Source organism: Takifugu rubripes, chromosome 7 (assembly GCF_901000725.2).
Source record: "Takifugu rubripes chromosome 7, fTakRub1.2, whole genome shotgun sequence".
In the NCBI taxonomy this organism is placed as follows: domain Eukaryota; kingdom Metazoa; phylum Chordata; class Actinopteri; order Tetraodontiformes; family Tetraodontidae; genus Takifugu; species Takifugu rubripes.
The window spans coordinates 13,818,992-13,839,886 of NC_042291.1; the positions used below are offsets into that span (position 1 = coordinate 13,818,992).

At 53.1% G+C, this 20,895-nt stretch overlaps 1 protein-coding gene across 5 annotated transcripts; it reads left to right on the forward strand.

Moving 5' to 3' along the window:
- Window positions 1–116: 116 nt before the first annotated feature.
- LOC101076724 (polypeptide N-acetylgalactosaminyltransferase 1) lies at window positions 117–20,520 on the forward strand. 5 transcript variants are annotated; one of them, XM_029839454.1, is made up of 14 exons: window positions 117–258; window positions 6,618–6,730; window positions 11,129–11,268; window positions 11,351–11,519; window positions 15,049–15,215; window positions 15,690–15,817; window positions 15,904–15,983; window positions 16,063–16,233; window positions 16,752–16,869; window positions 17,057–17,237; window positions 18,287–18,426; window positions 18,584–18,682; window positions 18,762–18,896; window positions 19,009–19,155. In XM_029839454.1, exons 3-14 carry the CDS (start codon window positions 11,130–11,132, stop codon window positions 19,153–19,155), a joined length of 1,674 nt encoding a protein of 557 aa, XP_029695314.1. In that variant the 5' UTR covers window positions 117–258; window positions 6,618–6,730; window position 11,129. The 5 variants fall into 5 exon arrangements, with proteins under 5 accessions (XP_029695314.1, XP_029695313.1, XP_029695315.1 ...); XM_029839453.1 differs by lacking the exon at window positions 117–258 and adding an exon at window positions 322–478; XM_029839455.1 differs by lacking the exon at window positions 117–258 and adding an exon at window positions 532–1,085.
- The last annotated feature ends 375 nt before the right edge of the window (window positions 20,521–20,895 follow it).

Genomic DNA, 20,895 nt, shown 5'->3' on the forward strand with positions numbered 1-20,895 from the left:
TGCCGGTCACATCGGCAGCCTCCCCCAGCTCTCCCTCTCCCTCTCTCCCTCCCTCACACACACTCTCTCTCTCTCCCTCCCTCCCTCACACACACACACACACACTCTCTCTCTCTCCCTCCCTCACACACACACACACACACACACACTCTCTCTCTCTCCCCCAGCGCGGCGGAGAGCGAACACACACCGCATAGCTGCGCTGCCGACTCGACTGCGGCTCCACGGCTCTTTCCAAATGGATGTCCGTCGCATCCGGTAAGATCTCTGGGAGGACCCGCCGCCCTCGAACGCCGCTTCTTCTTCTTCTTGTGTTTTTTTTTTTGTATCTGTTCCGTCTCGCGGACAGGACCTCGCTTCCCCCATCGTTAGCCCGCTAAGCTAGCTAGCTGGCTAACTTAGCTGAGATACTTTGAACCGCATCGACGTCAGATTTCTCCCACGTAGCGAGCCCACGGTGGACCGGCCTCGACTCTAGGTAAGGCGGCTGTGTGTGGGTGGGGGGGCTCCCTGAAATATGCTGGTTGTTTTTAGCCGCTGGCAGCCTCTCGGGTTGTCTAATGGCAGCAGCCTGGCGCTACGGTCTTGTTGACAGAAGCAGCGGAGCAACGGTGGATGCGACTCCCGTTACCCGCACTAAATTACCGTTTTCTCCGCGGTGGCAAATAAGACGCCGCCCGCTCTTTCGCGACGATTCTGGTACACGTCAAATGAATAAAATCCCGCCTCTCCTCCGCGGGGGGGAAACACCGAATGGACTTTTAAAGAGCTCTCGTTTTAGCCTCCGTGGTGACTTGTCGTGAACGCGCCGCCGCGGCCACTTTCCCCGCACGCTCCGCGCAGATGATGGCTGACTTGTCCCGGGGAACCGAAAAAGGGCTGCCAGTGTCTAAAGTTGGCAGCCACACGGTGTGTTAGCGCCTCTCCGCGGGACGTTTCCTACTCTTTAGCTGAATCGAACCCTCGCCGGTGCGTGGACCGAGGTCAGGACGGTGCGTGCGGGACCGACGCCGCCGGTGCGGACAGCCACCGCATTTCTGACGTTGCCAGCGGAATTTCCCCGGGGTTTGATTCCAGCATCTGAGGTCAGTCCGTGCGCGTGTGCAGGAAGAGCTGGAAGGAGGAGGACGAACGTGCACGGTGTTTTAGGCGGTTCCGGATTGACCAGGGAACCGACCTTGGGTCCAGTTCTGTGTGTGTGTGTGTGTGTGCGTGCGTGCGTGCGTGCTCTGGACGATCATGTGCAGGAGTGAGGTGTGCAATTGCCGCCTGGATATCAGGTCCTGGCTTTTCACAGAACCGATCTTCTGGAGCCTATAAAGACGATGACGTTGCAGCACGTGCTTCCTGCAGGTGTTGTGCAACGCCTGCTCAGACGTGCACGTTGGCGTGCTCGGAACCACAGGCGCGAGCTCCGACCACCGCGTCTCAACTCGGCCCGCTTGCTGAGGGCAGAGCCGTCCGAGCTTCCAAAGGAAATGAATCATGTTCCTCATTTCAAGGCCGTGGCGTGGACATGATGCGTTTCCTGTCCTGTGTTTCTGCGCACGTGATGTGACAGAACTCCACGCTGGGGGCATTCCCGACCTGCTCGGTGATCATCGGCCGGGTCAGGAGCTGAGACAGAACCAGGTTTCCTTGATGTCCGACCTTTGTGATAAGGGCGGTCTCTCTGTCGGGCCCAGTAGCCGGGGCTCATTTATGGCCCCGAGCCGCTCCAGAACAATAGCGCTATTCTGGCCCGCGTGTCCGGAGGGAGGCGGCAGCACTCGACGGCACCGCCGATCTGTATTCCAGCAAGACCCGGTCTGGGATTGGGTTTCCACGGCCACCTGGAGCTGCGAGCACAGGAATGCCATTGTTGATCCTCTCCGACCATGAATGGATCCGACGCTCGGAATGAACGTAGGAAGGAGGAAAAGGCTGGAATGATCCAATAATCTAACGGAAACTCTGGAGTGGAGGAGCCATTGATCGGGGGGATGGGGGGGGGGATCCCAGATCCCAGATCCCAGATCCCAGATCCCAGATCTCCTCTAACCAGCGTGTCAAACGTGAGGCTGAGTCTAATGACTACTCTGATCCTAGTCTGATAATCGGATTATGCGTTGCACAACTGGTTGGGCTTCAGTTTAGGGAGCTCGCCGCTCGCCGCCATGTGCCGGACAGGAAGTTCCTGCCGAGCAAACGCCATAAATATGTAGGACGGGAGCCTGCGGGCGTGAATACGGCTCCGGATCAGACCGGCCGGCGTGTGCACGTCAGCCGGCGGAGGGAACGAACGACACAAGCGTGTTTTCCTGCTGGAAATCCCTCCGCCGTGTCTTTATCCCGCTGCGCGGTATTCCGATTTAAACGGGCCTGTGCGTTGAATCCGTGGCCACGGAGCCGAGGTGCTTCCCCCGATGGGACGTCTCTCCGTTGGTGTTGGGTGGTTTCAGTCCCGATCCTGGTTGGAGGTACAGAACTTTGCTCCGCAGCCTCGTCACACTCGATTCCACACGTTCCGCTCCTTCCGTTGGTGTTGGGATGAAGGACATTTGCCAGAATATGTTTAAAATAAACACGTCGGAGTGGTTTGGAGGGTGCGGAGGTCGCGTGCGTTTCGGAGGAGGACGACAGCGCTCCGGCTCTGGTGTCCTTTGGCTCTCCGTTGGGTCACATTAGGGATAGAGTTCCGCAGAAGTGGGTCAGCCGGAGCCACGGGGGAGACTTGCGAGCTAGCTTCCCTCTCCGGAGGCTGGACGCAGCTCAAGGCTGACGCAGACGCTCCGACTCCGGTCCCGTTGGCTCCGAGTGTTATCCCAGCCTCGCGTCACGTTGCCGTATCTTCGCCTCTAAAGCCGCGGCCCCCGCTAATGTTCTCCAGCTCCGCCGGAGCGCCGTCTGCCACAGCTGCTCTGCCTCAGCCACGCCGCTCCCGCTGGCCTCACGATAAGAATCCGGGATCTAGAACTCGGCGGAGGTTCGTTTTGGCTTCCAGCTGCAGTATTTTCCGCTTGGGAAGGAGCGGATTCCATGAGGATGAGTGTTTCTGTTGTTCTCCGGACGCCCGTGCTAAGAGGAGCCAGGCCTCCCGGTAGTGGAGCGCTGGGTTCCATGATTGAACCGGGAAGATTCACCTCCACCCTCAGCAGGAAGGATCCGTCCCTTCATCCCTTCCAGAGCCTCTCCTCCTCCTCGGCGGCGTTCCGCCACATTCCTGCTGTCCGTAAACAGCATCGGAGCTATTCATTAGCAACAGTAGTTGACTGGAGACAATAATCAATGGTCGCTCTGAAAATTGCTGAGTCGGGGCAGGTTTCCAGCGTAATGATCCCCACCAAAGGAGGCGTTCCGTAATGTCCCAGTTTGGGATCAATAAAGTATCTTTCTATTAACCTTCCGCCTTCATTCAGGGAACCGCGTCCACATGGCGTTCCGGGCTTATTTGACTGTAAAGAGCGTTATTGACCCCGCAGTTAACTTTTGTCTTGTTTTCCCATCATCAGTTTTGTTTAATGATTGGTGGACCAGCGTTCCACACACACCCACACACACACACACACACACACACAGCTTTGCATGATCACTTTCACCCAAACAGATTCCAGCTTCCTTTAAGCTCAATATTGAATCTTTCTGTTGAATCCAACGTTGATTTAACCGACTTCTGTCTCTGCCTCCACTGAGATACGACCCCTCCTAAATTTTTACCACCCAAGTTCTGCAGCTGATCCCAGATAACAACGGAGCTCCGGCTACATTAACGCGACTATGAGAGCGACACTAGCATACCAGGATGTATAAATAGACATAAGTAAATCCAGCATTAATTAGCTTTTACTTACAACGGTTGATCCAACTCACCCTAAATCAAACATGAATAATCTAAATAAAATACACAGTCCTGCTGGCTGGGCCGTGTGACAGTGTTCCCCCCCCCCCCCAAGTACAGAGCTCCGTGTGCTACCAAACATCTGTAGTCGCCATTATTTATTCAGCGTTATTTGCTACCAGTGTTAGCGTGTCTGAAGGGTGTCGTATTGACGCCCCTCTTGTCGTATCAGCAGCTACTCGAGCCTGATGAATTGTGGTGTGTTTTCAGTTTGTGCACGTGGCCGGCGTGTCGGGATGTGGGTTAGCGTGGGTACGGCGGGCAGACGGCGCGAGGCCGCCTGTGAGTCTACAGCAACGTTCCATATGCTTCAGCTAGCATGCTGCTCTCTGCTTCTGATGCTGGTGCCGACTGGCTGACCCAGTCCGTGAAAGCCTGTTCTAAGGGTGTGTGGGTGTCTGGGGGGGGTGATTCCATCAAGTGGTGACCGGCTTTATGGATCAGACGTCTTCAATATTTATAATATCGAGCCAGCTTACAGAATATGACATAATAACCTGCCAAGTAATATCTGTTTTAATGGCTTGTTATTGTGCTTCTTCACATGGAAAATGACTATAATTGTTGTTATGGTTAATGGATATGTGCAATAAAAATGACTTTTGGCCATTAGAAATAGAACGCTGTGGTCCGGTAGTAATGTATGTTTACAGCTCAGTTCTTCCACACATGGCTTGGGTTCTGATACCCCCCCCACCCCCCCACCCCAGCTCAGGGTTCTGTCATTGCCTGGAGGCCCTCGGCACACAGCGGTGCGTTCACTGACTGCTTATTCCCGTAAACATGGGCACCGGCCCGAGCAGAAGGAGGTCAGAGGTTACTCTACCGAGAGAGAAAGCAAACGTTGTCGGGCAGGATGGAAGCGTCTGTCTTCGACTGTGTAACCGCAGGACGCACATGCAGGAAGTCGGGCGGTGCACGAGGGAGCGTCACCTGCGCCCCAGCAGCCCCCTGCTCTGCTCCTCTTGTTCACTTAACTGTCTGTAAACAGGAAGCAGGGCGCCTTTTCTCTGTGGGACTCTTTTCATCTGCCTGTCCCCTGGTACTGTCCCTTCCTCTTCCTCCCTCTCTTCTGTATATCAAGAAACTACCCCCCCCCCCCAATGGTGCCGTGTGAGCGCTTCCATCCAGGTTAAACTTGACTTTCCTCCCTCTATTCTTACAATTCCTGATTTCCTCCCTTTGTTTTTCCATCAAACCCGTCAGAAACGGTCGTCTGCCCGCAGGTGAGATGGTTGCTGCCATCTGCCCCCACCCCCCACCGCCACCCCCACCCCCACCGCCAGAGACACAAGGTGTTTTGAGGAGGCGAGAGGTTGACAGGAGCGTGGAAGGATGTGGGCTGGAAGACCGTCTGGCACAGAAATGGCAGTCTGTTTGTTGCTACGCTCAGCGATGTCATCTTTGGACTCCCTCTGTTCCAACATATGCTACGAACAGAGTCGGGTAACGCGGGTAAACGGCTGAAAGCCCTCGTGGCGTGGAACAGCGCTCCCCTGCTCTCCAAGGCAGCTTCAGAAAGTCCACAGAAAGAGCGGAACGGCGAGGTTTTAGCGCTTAGCCGCGGCTAGTTGCTCGTGCCGAGCTCTGGGAATCACGGAGAGCCGACGTGACTGTCTGTTAGCTTTGCTCAGCCCATATTTCTCTCTTAATTGCCCAGAGTAAAGGTCATTTCTGAGGCTTTGGACGTGTCCGCCAAGCTGTTTGTGCTTCTTGGGTCAAACGGAGACAGGCAAGAGGTGTGTGATAGGGAAGCTGATTTGAATGCTAGCATTCAAATGCGAGCCATCGCCTAGGAGATAGTGTTGCAATATTTAAACGTGCATTAGCCTGTACAAACCCTGAACCTGTTCTGGCGACGCAAAGCTGCCGCTCTGCTGCATTTAATCACGAACGTGCGACGTGGTTCTTCCCTTCTTTTTTGTCCTCTTTTCCTTTTTTGTGGCATCTGTGTTTTCTCAGCATTTAGCTGTCGCGCTAAAGTAGCCGCGGCAGGAGTCCAGCTGAAGACGCTCCCGCGTCGGCGCTGCCAGGTTATTTTTCTGGCATCGGCGTGCGTGCGAGTGCAGGGGAGGTTCGTGCCGCGTCTCCTCGTGTTTTCACGCTCTTGTCACACACAGCACACACACACACACACGGGGATGGAACGTGAAATCCCTGCAGATAAAAATGATGACTCGGCTTCATAGTAGGCCAAGGACCAGATTGAAGGATGCACAGTCCCACATCCTCCCCCCCCCCTCCCCCCTGAGTTATATTCACTGTCATTTTCTCTCTGTGGAATTTTCAAAAATAGCAGATTAATCCAGTGAAACGAGCAGTTCTGAGAACCCATCAGCAGTCTGCAGCCCCGGCCCTCCGGCCCTTCATCCTTCTGTCTTCTGCCGCTCTCTCTCCACTCCTCTCCCGGGCCCGCAGAAGGCTTTTATTACGTTTGACCTTTAGGTGGTAGCAGAAGGAAGGACGGGGCTGGATGGATGGTTTCAGAGACGCAGCGCTGCACCAGCGGTTTATAAATGACAGCCGAAGCCGCCTGTGCCTCCACACAACCTCAACGCGTGTTATTAATAGTCCTGTGTGTTCCGCCGTTCTTATTTTCCTCCATTTACTCACTGAAGGGGCCTTTTTCAACCCACACAGTCAGTTAAGTAAAAGAGACATCGGCTTTCTGGAAATTCAGGGGCTTTTTTTTGTCTGTTTCAAACATTTTTCTTATCCCACCTTTTCTCTGTTGTTGCAGGAGCATGTTTGAGTGACGGCTAAAGGAGGAAGTGGGATCTCTGACGCTCCGCCCCCTCTCCTGGTGGAGCCCCCCCGCACGTCCCGCCAGAGACCCGTCATCCGCTCGCACAGGTACACCCATGCTCTCCTCTTCCTCCCCAGGTTACACGTTCTCCACCTGTGTCTGTGACGTGCGTGTGGAGATGCTGCTGCAGCGTCATTTACATTTCCATGCTAACGAGGGCTGGCACAGACAATAGCTAGCTAAATGGGAGCCAACACCTTGATGAGCCGGTTCCAAAAACAATGGCTCCATTATCAGGATGTAATTTGGATGCACAATTGTTGCCGAGGAGCGACAATATGCAGGATGCAAAAAATTTTTTTTAAAAAACTCTGTAAGAATAGAGCCAAGTCTGTCCAGTTAATAATGTTCAGTTTATTTTTGTGTGTTTGTTTAAAGCAGATTTCACGTAAAGTTTCATTTAATTACTTTTCTCTCTGTGTAAACTATCTTTTAAATACCGTAAACCATCTGATGATATAGACTGATGATGATGGGTTTTAATCCATCTGTAGCTGTAACCATGGCTACCATACTGGTCTCCGGTGTTGGCTCCGCCCACCACCAAAAAAAACACCAAAGCCTGAAGTCGATTTGGTGCCGCTGAGTTACTTTAAAATAAATGTAGAAAGTAGAAGCCAGTGGAGGATGACTGAAGGCCAGGAAATGAGGCCGAGGTGCCCGAGGCCGATCAACCTTTTTAGAAGTTGGCATGAGGATAATAAAAGTGAGAGAGCACCGGACACACAACCCTGGCAGGTCCAACGCTAGTGTGTGTGTGTGTGTTGTTCAGCACTGGTGTGGCCACAGCGTGCACTCTCCCGTGCGCGCCGCCCTCTCTGCAACTGTCCTGAGAACAGCTGCTGTGACAGTAATGAGTATTGATCCTGGCCAAAGAGGCCCGAGTGTTTGGAGCCTGGAATGTTTACTCCATTTTGAGTGGGTGCCAAGCTCTGCATGGGTAATCCTGTTCTGCCACCACGGGCAGCGCTCTCATGTGCTGCGTCTTTAAAGCTGGAAGCACCTCCAGAGCTGACACGGACTGTTGTCATGGTTATCTTCTTCTTCGCTGGGCTCAGGACGTGTCCGGTCAAGGTCATGACCTTGAAGTAACAGCGATTGTGTAGCTTTGCTGCTGCTCTCTTCCGTAATATCGGCCAGACCTTTTGGTTTAGGGGCATTACAGCTGCGCTCACAATCGCTGCTCCCATCAGCGTCGTCTAGGAAACTGTTGAGCTTATCAAGCCGACGGGAGCCAAGGACAGCATGATCTCTGTCCTCTTTATTTTAGCAAATAAAGAGTGAAGGATAAACCAGAGAAAGAGGCCTGAGCAAAGCTCTGCATCCTCAAATGTTTTCCCAACGAGCACCGAGAGCGGCTGAATCTATAAAGGCGGATTAGACTGGAGAGGGGAGGGGAGAGGAGAGGAGAGGAGAGGAAGGGGGGGGGAGGAGAGGAGAGGAGAGGAAGGGGGGGGAGAGGAGAGGAGAGGAGAGGAAGGGGGGGGGAGGAGAGGAGAGGAGAGGAAGGGGGGGGAGAGGAGAGGAGAGGAGAGGAAGGGGAGGAGGAGAGGAGAGGAAGGGGGGAGGAGAGGAAGGGGGGGAGGAGAGGAGAGGAGGGGGGGGAGGAGAGGAGGGAGGAGAGGAGAGGAGGGGGGGGGAGAGGAGAGGAGAGGAAGGGGGGAGGAGAGGAGAGGAAGGGGGGGAGGAGAGGAGAGGAGGGGGAGAGGAGAGGAAGGGGAGGGGGGGAGAGGAGAGGGGAGGGGAGGGGGAAGAGGAGGGGAGGCGAGGAGAGGAGGGGGGAGGAGAGGAGAAGAGGGGAGGGGAGAGAGGAGAGGAAGGGGGGGAGGAGAGGGGAGGGACAGGAGAGGAAGGGGGGAGAGGAGAGGAGAGAGGAGGCGAGGAGAGGAGGGGGGAGGAGGGGAGAGAGGAGGGGAGGAGAGGAAGGGGGGGAGGAGAGGGGAGGGGACAGGAGAGGAGGGGGGAGGAGAGGAGAGGAGAGGAGAGGAGGGGAGAGGAGGGGAGGGAGACGGGGGAACTTGTGTTCTTGTAGGGAAGTTGTGATGGCAACCACTCATGAAAGGAGACGACATCAATGGGAGCTGGAGGGACGGGAGTCAGCGTTGGAGAAAGATCTGTTTAGTGGATCAACATGAAATCGCGGAACTTGTGACACACTCATGTGCACCCAAGCAGGATCCGGCGTCGTGGAGCAGGGCTCGGACCCCGGGCTCCTCCAGCCGCGCTCGATTAGAGACCGTGAGCAGAGCGGCTGCATGAGCTGGATGTCATGTGATCTCCGTCTCGCATCACGCCGCTGCTTTCTGCTTTTCTATACGCTGACCGGCCACTATATTAGGCACACCTAGTAACAGCTTTGACCCCCTTTTTGCCTTCAGAGCTGCTTTACTTTACTAGAGATCTTGGTCCATATTGATACGATAGAATCAGGCAGCCGCTGCACATCCATGATGTGAGTCTCCCTTTCCAGCAGATCCCAACGGTGCTATCGGATTAAGCTCTGGTGACTGTGGAGGCCGTTAGAGAGCAGTCAATCTATCATCATGTTCCAGAAGATATGAGGTCTTTGATGGTGCATTATTCTGCTGGACGTAGCCATAGCTGTGGTCATAAAGGGGTGAAATGATCATTAACGACACTCAAGTAGGCTGCAGCATTCAAATGATGCTCAACTGGTCCTAAAGGGCCCCCACCGGCCTGAACCAGTGATACCAGGCAGGATGGGTCCATGCTTTCATGTTGCTACGGCCAATTCTGACCCGACCATCTGAGACTCGCCAGGCAACGTTTTTCCAATCTTCTATTGCTGTGTTTTGATGAGCCTTTCTTTGTGTAGCCCTTCTTTCAACACAAGTTGCCTAGGCAACGTGCCTAAATACATTGGGTTGGTGGACAGTTGCACCCAATGAGGTGGCCTTGGGTGTATATGGGTGTATATGAATACTCTGTGGGTGAGAATTCATTTTTCCTTTTGCTTTATATCCTGGAAAATTCAGCAGAATTGAGGCGGAATCTCACACCTTTGGAACCAATGTGGCTTTTCCAAGAATCCACGTTGATCTCTGTAATCAACAGCTCACACAGGATATGCTAAAGCGGTGTTCTCTGGGGCGCGGGGGGGGGGTTATTTGACTATACAGGAGAAGGTTAACAACATTCTGCCAAGAATGTAACTAAACAGCTTAAATTGAAAGCAAATTGGTTACAGACAGCAAAGCTGAGGAGCGGCAGAGTCGTAAACGCAACATAAGAGACAATCCGTGGTCAGAACTGGAAAACCGTTAAAAGCAGGAAGAACCCAGACGTGAGTCAGCGCCGCAGGAGGAAGCGCTCAGATTTCCAGTAAAGTAGAGAAACGTGGAATTTGTGATCCACCGCAAAGAATTTCTATTAATAAACACAAATCAGTTCTTTTGAACATTTCACTTCCTCAAAATGGAGGTGGGACCCGGACGGACCTCAAATCAGGACCCTTTACGGGCATCAAAAGAGCTGGTAAAGGGTCCAAAAAAGGTTTTCATATCTGTGGCCAACATCATGGAGGAGTGTGCTAAGCATTCTCACGCGCTCGTAACCTGACAGAACTGGACAAACTAGCATGGCACCGCAGGCAGCTATGGAGCAATTGTGCTCCTCACGCACTAAAGTAGTGGGAGGGACAAAGTCTGAGAGCAAACTGTTCATTCAGCATTCGTTTTGCCACTAGAATCCTATCAAGGTGGACTTCAGGAGTGCTGCTCTGCAGTTTTCCACCCTCCATGAGCTGAGCTCAGGTAAGCTAGCTATGCACAAACAGGGTTTTCTCCTCTCCCCCTCCCAGGGGCATGAGGGGAATCGCTCTGGCCAAATTAATTTTCTCCCTCTTGCCTGTGCCGCTGCAACCGGAGGCATCATTGAGGCAGATAAACGGGCCAAAGACAGGAGGAAGAGGGCTGGAGGAGAGAAGGAGAGGGGAGTAGAGGAATAATAATGCCGCCGACGTTGGGCTCCGACAGCCTGCTGGAGACCAGCGCTATCACAGCCACAGGAGGCCGGAGTGCTCATGGTATTAGGGAAAAGATGTTCACTTGACGGTGGTTCCTCGCTGACACTAGCAACCACTGGGGGCATATTTGTGAGACCATTTAATCGTTTCTCTGAGGTCGCCGTTGGAAATCTAGTGTTTTAATCTCAGATAAGCGCTGAGACCTGGGTGGAAGGATAAATACTCCTCGTTTACAGATTAACACTGGCCTCCACCACATTTAATTTCCTGCCACCACTCTTTTCCACTCCGTCTGACACCCAGTCGAGCCAAATATTTGCCTGAGACATACCATTAAACATGTATCAGTAGAGACACCGAGAGGGAACTTGGCTGTTGCTGGAGGAGGAGGCGAGAGAGAGAGTATGAAAATGAAAGCTGCACCTCACCCCGTGCTTCCCTCTGTCTTATCGCCTTCCAGGATGAGGAGGTTCGCCTACTGTAAAGTGGTCCTGGCCACCTCGCTGGTCTGGGTGATGCTGGATATGTTCATCCTGCTCTACTTCAGCGAGTGCAACAAGTGTGACAACATAAAGGAGCGAGGACTGCCCGGGAGAGAGGGTGAGTGGGGAGATGAGACGGGAATACACCGCCTGGGCCTCCTATCATTGTGTGTGTGTGTGTGTGTGTGTTGCCATGGTAGACACCCTCACCAGGCCACGAGATGGGCCCGGCGAAGGAGGGAAGCCCGTCGTTATCCCGAAGGAGAACCAAGAGAAGATGAAGGAAATGTTTAAGATCAACCAGTTCAACCTCATGGCCTCCGAGATGATCGCTCTCAATCGATCCCTGCCTGACGTCCGCCTGGAAGGGTGAGTGGATCCTGCCGTTAGCTGGCGCTGCTTGCATTAGCATCGCCTCAAAATGGCCGCCGGTAGCTGCCACAGCGGGGATAAACGGGAACCACAAGCCCGCGTGGCCTGTACAATGATCAAACTCGTCGTTGTCACTCTATAAAACCCTTTTTGGTTCGTTCTTCTAGCTCAGTAAACGTTTCAGGGCGTGTCGAGGATCGCGACACGATGGCGCCACAGGAGATCCTGACAGCAGATTAGGTTGGGTTGTCTTTGCGTACCTGTGGAGGGCGGAGAGTGCACATACATTTCACAATAATGGCACAAAATATGCTGAACCCAGAGCTTTGTCCATAGAGGAAGACACTCCTGCAGGAGGAAGAAGTGTGTGTGGAGAGAGTGGGGGGTGAGAGAGCGTCATTGTAGCTCGAGGGCAGTAATAGATCACTGTGACCCGGAGGCAGAGGTCATCCAGCCACCCCACAACCCCTGTCCTTCAGAAGGATACGCAGCACCCATCACAGTGTGTGTGTGTGTGTGTGTGTGTGTGTGTGTGTGTGTGCTGGTTTCAAGGTTTTAATCCAATTTTACCCATCGGAACAGGAAGTTGGTGAAGGCCTCGTATCGGTAGTTTGTCGGGGGGGGTTTCAGTTATCGATATTATTTTAAGCAGGCGAAAGTTGGTTGCATCAGAATCCAGGAAGAGTGGGCAAAGCACCACATTGGTCACGATTAGTTCAGGCAGGTGGAAACCAGGCCCGCCTCTCCCAGCACCTTCCTGCTGTGTTCCACCAGGGGAAACATGCACGGATCAGGTAGGGAGATTGACGGACAGGTGCACATGCACGTGAGGCAGGCGGGAAAGAAAGAGGACATTGATCCGTGAAATGGGTTTGAGTCTCTGAGCGGGAGCTGATTACTGGGTGTGTTTTCACTCAGCATTCCCTCCGTCTATCTGCTTTTCCAATTAGGAGATAAGACAGAGTCAATAACTCTGTGTTTGTGTGTGTGTGTGTGTGTGTGTGTGTCTGTGTGACAGGTTTAGAAGAACACAGAATGGAAGAATTAATTCTTTACAGCAATGTCATCATTAAAGTCGCAGCCTAATAATCACATTTGTCCTTAAAACAGACAATATCCTGATAAAGTCGTTAAAATGGCTGGAGAAAATGACCAAATCTCAATTATTCTCTTGGAAACCAAACTTCCGAAGTCTTTGCGGAGGCTTTTCCTACTTAGCTCTTGCTCTTCTGCAAAGTCATGTTGCTGCATCATGTATATTTTAGCGGAACGGTGTCCTCAAAGTCGTTCTTCCTAAGTTTGGGCTCACGAACAGACTGAATGGGGGTCCTGCCACACTGGGGCGCCCAGCAGGAGCTGATGAAGACGGGACGAGAGGTGTGGCCCGCCGCTTGAGACCCTTCAATGCACCGTAATGTGGTTCCTTTGCCTCATTTGGGTCGGTACGGTTTCAGCGGTCCCACGTGACATCATCAGACACGCACACTGGTGTCGGGCAGCGACCTTTCGGAAAATCAGCAGTCACACGTTGACTAAATGTTGGAAAAATGTACTTCCAGAGTGTATTATTAGTGTGCTCAGAGGAGAGGTTGTGTGCGTGTGTGTGTGTGTGTGTGTGTGTGTGTGTGTGTGTGTGTGTGTGTGTGTGTGTGGGTTGGTTCATGTTTTCTTTGCTGGTCCCTGTTTCTACACTCTTCTCCTCTGGAACCGTGTGTGTGTGTGTGTGTGTTTTGTGTTGCAATACCAGTGCTGTCTCATTAAACCAGCAGGTCCACCCATCCCAGCCGTCCACACGATCCCCCTGGCAGGACAAGCCGGCCCATTTGTGCCGCTGCTGCTGCCAGATGTTGCTTCAGCAGCCCGACTCATGGGATAAGTGGAGCTTGCAGCCACTCCTGTGTCTGAAGTCATCCTCCCCAGAATCATGAGTCAGCGCCGCAGGTTTCCCTCACCACGGTCTCTCGGAGGGCCGCTTTTCTTTTTCTGCTCCTTGAAGCGGAACACAGAAAACCTCGAGCAAGTGCCTGTTTGAGTGTCAGGGTCTGCGTTCTTGCAGGGAGTCCTCGTGCACGCTCGGTGACCTTCCTTCCTCACTGACAGTCCCCCTCCAGAGGCAGCTGCAGGATGGAGCGCGACCTCCTTTGTTGCTGCTGCATTCCTTTTGTCAGGATCGGACAGGAAGTCGGTGGAGGGGTGGGAGATATGCTGGTTGTCTTCAGTGTTGATTGAGAGGAGGAGGAGGTAACAAGCTGGTCACGTGGACGGTTTGACGCAGAAACAAGGTTAGGAAACGTAAAAGAAGTTGGAATCTTTGGATTTCGGACACGAGGGTTCCGTGACTGACGTCCAAGCGAGCGCTCTGTGGAACTGTCGTCTCCGTTAGCGACGGGTCGGTGGTGTACAGCGCGAGTGAGAGATCATCCGTTCAATCTTCGTCCCTGCTGTAACTGGATGCTCTGATGCTTTGGGATAACCTTTAAATCCCAGACGCAGCCGGCCCTCCCTCTGTTCCCTCTGTCTGCACCCGCACAGGAGCCGTTTCTGCTGCGCTAACAGGCTAACAGATGCTGCAGCGTTGGTTTAAATTGGTAGAAACGCTTTTATTTTGTCTTTCTGCTGGTTTTCTAATAAGAACAGGTGGATTATGGGTCAGGGAGGTTCATGCGACTCTCCTAACTGTGGGAATTTTGTCTGGTTATGTCAGAGCAGCGTTGTTTCCGCAAATGTTCTCCACACGATGCGCTTTAGTTCCAGCGTTCTTCCCCAAAAATGTGTCCATAGTTTCATCGGCATGAATCAATCATCTGTTAGAGCCGCCTTATTTCCAGCAATGGGTCCAGTTTAAAGCTGTTTCCTATATGCGTTTGGCAGCAGAGACGGAGCTGGAAAGTCTCCCAGATTCTGGTTTTATGTCACCGTTTGTGCAAGCCCAGAGAAAACATCAGTGTTCCTCTCTGCAGCATCAACAGGAAACTTTAAAGCAGTTTTCTGACTCTACTTGCCTTGTTTTACATCATAAAACTGTGCTGCATCGGATGACTCCTGCTACACGATGCTCGGCCACGTGCACGTCCATAATTGGCCTCCACAGTCTCCCCTCGTGACTTGTGTCTGTCTCTTTAAATGAAGGCTTGTTGTGCGTCCTTGACATGGCTACGATAATGACTAGCACCCTAATTAGCATCACTAATCAACTGCCATCGTGCTGACCGGCTGTTTCTGCCTATCTGTCTGCCTTCATCTGTATTTAGGCTGCTCTCTCGCTCATTATTCCCCCTCGGCTTTCAACTCCAATTAGAATTGTGATATTTTTTTCTCTCAAATTCATAAAAGATGATGTGATATGTGGCTGCTGGGCTTATTGTCCCCTCTGTCTTGAGCGGATCTGCTTCAGTTGCTGGATCGCGACGTCGTTACAGGATCCTCGTCTCCCCCTCGTGTCTTTTTGTTTCGCCCCGTATTTAAAGCTGCGGCGGGTCACACGCCACCTCGCTCACCAGGAATGTGCCCTTTCCCCTCTCTGAAGGTGTAAGAACAAGCTGTATCCAGATAACCTTCCCCGCACCAGCGTCGTCATCGTGTTCCACAACGAGGCGTGGAGCACGCTGCTGCGGACCGTGCACTCGGTCATCGACCGCTCTCCGCACACGCTTCTGGAGGAGATTATCCTGGTGGACGACGCCAGCGAGCGAGGTACACACTCACCCGCAGACGCGCACGCCGCCTAATTCCTCCAGTGTTCGGACCTCTTGTCTGAGGGCTTAGCCTATTTTTTGGAGCCGCTATATGATTTGACTGGGTTTGTGGGCCGACGCTGATGCCCAGCAACCACTCAGCTGCATGTGTGTGTGTGTGCGTGCGTGTGCGTGCAGTGCTAATCCCTGTTTGGGGGAGATTAGGTCTTTAATTCACCAGCCGTAGGGATTATAGTCTGTTATTACCCTCAATCTCTCCCAACCGCCACCACCCAGCAGGACCTCACCACGGAGGCAAGAAGTCATAGGAGGGGGTGTGCGTGTGTGTGAGTGTGGGTGTGTGTGTGTTTGCAGAGTCAGCGTGCATGCTAAGATGCATTCGCAGTGCTAAAGCAAACACTGAGGCGTGAACACTGTGTGTGTTTTAGCCTGTTTGCTGAGAAAATTGTCTCTTTCTCACCTTCTCTCTTAGACTTCTTAAAGAGGCCGTTGGAGCAGTACGTCAGAAGGCTGGAGGTCCCGGTCCGAGTGGTGAGGATGGACCAGCGGTCGGGGCTCATCCGGGCCCGCCTCAAGGGAGCGTCCCTCTCCACTGGCCAGGTGTGTGTGTGTGTGTGTGTGTGTGCTCTATATATGGCGTGTGAGCTGCTGGGTGGTCTGATCATGTCCCCCCGTGGGTTTTTTAGGTCATAACCTTCCTGGATGCTCACTGTGAGTGCACGACAGGGTGGCTTGAACCTCTGCTGGCCCGCATCAAAAAAGACAGGTAAGACGCAGCAGTTACCTGTGACTGACCCCCCCCTCCCCCAGGTCAAGAGTGCATGGCCAATTATGTGTGTGTGCAGGAAAACGGTGGTGTGCCCCATCATCGACGTGATCAGCGACGATACGTTTGAGTACATGGCGGGATCCGACATGACGTACGGAGGCTTCAACTGGAAGCTGAACTTCCGCTGGTACCCGGTGCCCCAGAGAGAGATGGACCGCCGGAAAGGCGACCGCACGCTGCCCGTCAGGTGGGTCCGATGTGCCGGGGGGGGGGTCGTGCGTGACTCCGCCCTCGGAGCTTATTCCTGTCCGTCAACCATCTCCTGCTGGTGCCTCAGGTTGTCCTTGACACCGTTTCCAAGGTCGCACATATAAATACGGCGGATGAGAGCGGAGCGCTGGTCGTTTTTCACAGGCTGTTCTCGAGGGTGTCCGGGAAGTGGCCTGAAAACCAGGAATTAAGAAGCTCTTTAACGGAACGACGTGATTTACGTATAAAATCCTCGACAGGTTGAGCAAGAACGGCGCAGGTCAGACGCGGAGCGCTGCTCCCGGTGCTCCGCTTTGTTTCCGATAATGAACCGCGTTACCCAGAATGCTCGGCGATGGCGAGAACCCCGATGCGAAGCAGGAAACTCTTGTGAGGGGGAGAAACGAGGCAGAGGTTAACCAGCAGAGGAAGCAAAATAAAAACAGGAAGTGGGTGACGGACGGCGCGAGATGATTCATGTCTCAAACCATCACTCTCTGCCCCCCCCCCCCCCAGGACCCCCACCATGGCAGGCGGACTCTTCTCCATCGACCGGGACTATTTCCAGGAGATCGGCACGTATGACGCAGGCATGGACATCTGGGGAGGGGAGAACCTGGAGATCTCGTTCAGAGTGAGTGAAGACGCCCGCAGGAGCGTCCAAGAAAAACACACACACACAGGAACACACACACACACACGTGCGTCACACCGGTTAGTCCTGACTACATAATTAGCCTGTCAGGCGTCATCAGACTCAGACAGTCGTCCACTCGTCCCTCCTCCCCCCAGCTCAGGTGTGTCACTAACTCTCTCCTCAGATTTGGCAGTGCGGGGGCACTTTGGAGATCGTCACGTGCTCTCACGTGGGCCACGTCTTCCGAAAGGCCACGCCCTACACCTTTCCCGGAGGGACGGGACAGATCATCAACAAAAACAACCGGCGCCTGGCGGAAGTCTGGATGGACGAATTCAAAAACTTCTTTTATATCATTTCTCCCGGTGAGTGGACCAGCCGGTCTCTCTCTGGTGCGTCAGGGCTTCCGGGCCTCGTACTCCTCTTTATTAGCAGGCTACACCACCTCTCCGTGTGTGGCGCTGCTTTGATGCGCTCCCCCCCTCGGTCGTACTCGCCCTGCAGGGGGAGCAGCTAGCCAGATCAAAGCTAACCAAGAGGCACCGTCGTGATCTGAGCTGCACTATTGAGCGATTATTCATTTAGATGGGATCAAACCCTTCCTGTCTGCTGCTGTCGCTCACATATTTGACATAAGATATGAACAGAACTGGGCTCTATAAGCTAACATCTCAGCTTTAAATGCTAAAGAGTGCCGCTAGCTGCCCGTGGGGCCTCTCGGGGTCTCTTTTTCCTGCCGTTTCCTCTCCGTTCCGTCACTAATCTCCCTCCTCCACAGTTAAATACACCCTCAGCGTGTACAAATATGTAGACGAGCATGCGCTCGGGCGTGCAGGCTAATCTCTGCGCCAGTCCTGATCTGTCCATTAACCTGCCGACAGTGTGAAGCTGCACCGGCGGTGCGGGACGGTCGGGGGGGGGGCAGGTAATTTCACGCCTCTGAGGCTGGGCTCATGCACACGCCCACATCCGTGCACACACTGTGGGAGAGGAGACACGACTGAAAGTAAATAAAATAGTGAGCTGATTTTGTTTTAGGCCAGAACGAGCAGGAGAGAAAATTAAGAGTGAGTCGGCTACAACTGAGGAACTTTAACCTTCGGGTTTCCGGGGGGGGGGGTGAACCTGCCGCCTGTTTAAACGTGCTGAGCAAGCAGAAGAAGAAAAGGGCCTTTATCTATGTACAGCACCTCCCTGAACCCAGGTCGTCAGGAATCCAGGCACCTGCTGCACCGTCTGGAGACGCCGCTGCGCTCCTTCAGGCTAACCTTTGCTAGCTTACCGCTATTTAGCCGCTGTGAGCTCCGTTTCTCACTTTTCCCTCAGCAGAAGTGAGAGAAAACATCTGTTCCTTTGCTCATCTAAATCTGTAAAACGAGTTTCAAGTGTGGCTCGTTGGGTTTTTTGTGTGTAGGTGTGACCAAAGTGGACTACGGGGACATCGCGACCCGGACGGCTCTGAGGCAGAAGCTTCAGTGTAAGCCCTTCAGTTGGTACTTGGAGAGCATCTACCCTGACTCTCAGATCCCCAGGCACTATTACTCCCTGGGAGAGGTATGCACACACACACACACACACACACACACACCTGACCTCAAACAGAGGCGTGTGTGATTCACTGCATCTGAGATGAAATCAGAGCAGACACGAGGAAGCGCAGGAAGGTTCTGTTTAGGCGCCATCTTAACATCCCCCTGTGGTTTATCTTTAGATCCGTAACGTGGAGACCAACCAGTGCCTGGACAACATGGCCCGTAAGGAGAACGAGAAAGTGGGTATTTTCAACTGCCACGGCATGGGAGGCAACCAGGTACCAGGAGGGCAGAAACACACACACTCGCTGCTCCGGAGACGGGTTTCCTGTTTGTGACGGCGTTAAATCTTCCCAGGTTTTCTCCTACACGGCTAATAAGGAGATCAGGACGGACGACTTGTGTCTGGACGTGTCCAAACTGAACGGGCCGGTCATGATGCTCAAGTGTCACCATCTGAAAGGCAACCAGCTGTGGGACTACGACCCCGTGGTGAGTGATGACGCTAGTGCTAAAGCTAACTCTCCTGGTTCTCCTATTGAGCCGGTCCGCCATCCTCTCACACACTCTGACTCTGCGCGCGTGTGTGTGTGTGTGTGTGCAGAAGCTGACCCTGATCCATGTCAACAGTAACCAGTGTCTGGACAAGGCCAGCGAGGAGGACAGTCAGGTGCCCAGCATCAGAGACTGCACACACTCGCGCTCCCAGCAGTGGCTCCTCCGTAACGTCACACTACCAGAGGTCTTCTGACCGCACAACACACTCATAAACACACGCTTTCACACACCGTGGCCCAGGATAGGACCACCAACATGGGCACCCGGACAGACGAGACTTCCTGTGAGAGGATTTGGACGGAGCGGACGGTACAACCCCCTGTTGCGGAGGTGTTCGGGCACAGAAAAAGACTTCCTCCTGGAGGACATGGCTGCTGTATTCTCTTTGATGTTTTTTTTAGATTTAAACTTCTGACAGAGACTCACTCCTGGCTGTGGAAGGAGACGTTCTATTGAAGCGGGGACTTCTGCACTCACAGTTGTCCGAGACACAAGCGGTCCAAAAAGCCCCTGAACTCATCACGTAACGTTTACTGACTGCTCCTCTGTGGCCGCGTGTGCGCTCATCATTCGCGTGCGTGTACTGAGATGAATGTATGCTTCGGAAAGGGGCTGAATCCTTTTTATTTTTATTTAATTTTGTAATGGCTGATGAAAACGGACTCAAGTGAAGAAGAGTGTGTGCGTGCTTGTCTGTAGTGTGTGTGTGTGTGTGTGTCAGAGTCCTCCCCTCCGTCGTGCAGCAGTTTATGTCTCCCCCTGGTGGCAGCCCTCGGCACGTCCCGCACACCCAGGGGACTAACCTTAAAAAGTAGCGGAGATGACGTCGCGGCGTCCGCCGTCGACACTTAGCGGTAGAGAAATCAGATGTTTGTGATATCTTGAGATTTGTATGTCCAGTTTTTACATGGTTTTGTGTGTTTTTACAGTCCCGTGTGAGCGCCATGGAGCAGGAACCGCGGTCCCTGCGCCTGTCGTAAAGATGTTTATTAGAGAGCTAACACACGCAGGACGCTATAACCCATGTCCACCGCCTACCGAGGTCTCCAGCTCCCATGATGCACTGCACAGACATATAGGAAAAGGGCCACAGTAGCCTAATACTGTACTCCATCTTCTAATATCGTCTTTGACCTCTTGAAAACAAAAGACACTCCAAGGGCTTCTTTCCTCTGGCGGTGTGGGGGGGGGGGGGGGTCCAACAGCTGGCGGTGCTGGTTCCTCCACATCCGCCCTCTGCCGGGGGAACCGCCGCAGCGTTGGCGGAGGAAGGGAAGTCCGGATCAGAGCGACATATCGCACGTGCAGCGTTCCATATCTCACCTTTCAGCCATCATCACGCTTTGTTAGCGGCTCTGGGTTTTTTTTTATCATTCCTGCGGAGGCAGAGCAGATTATTTCCTCTATTTTGGCTTCCTCCAGTGGAGGAGGTGTTTACAGAGATGACGGGATCAGAGCGATCTGTGAGGAACCTTTGTTGTTATTGACATGTCCAGGCTTCCACAATGAGCTGATCCAAATGTAGAAAATAAAGGCAAAAAGGTTTACAGAACAAGAACCGGGGGCGTGTTGGGCCTCTTTATTTACACTATTATTGAATTATTGACTGAGGTTTTTGAGCAGAAACGTGACATCTGGTCACGTTTCTGCTGGGGGGGGCTTTGGTCCTGATGGTGCAGGTGAGATTATTGTGGATCATTCTAACGCCGCTGAATTAGAGGATTAGAGTTTATCAGACTTTGTTGTTAAAAAAAAAAGACTCATTTTTCTCTCTCAGCGTCTCGCATCTGGTAAATTAGCTGAATGCAGCAGTAATATCCTCCAACCGCCGACACATTTCTGTCTCGTCTGTCCTCGATTCGCTCTGCCAGTGAAATGAGTCGTTAAGGAGCTCGAAGTCTTTGATCTGCGGTATCAAAGCAGAAAATCACAG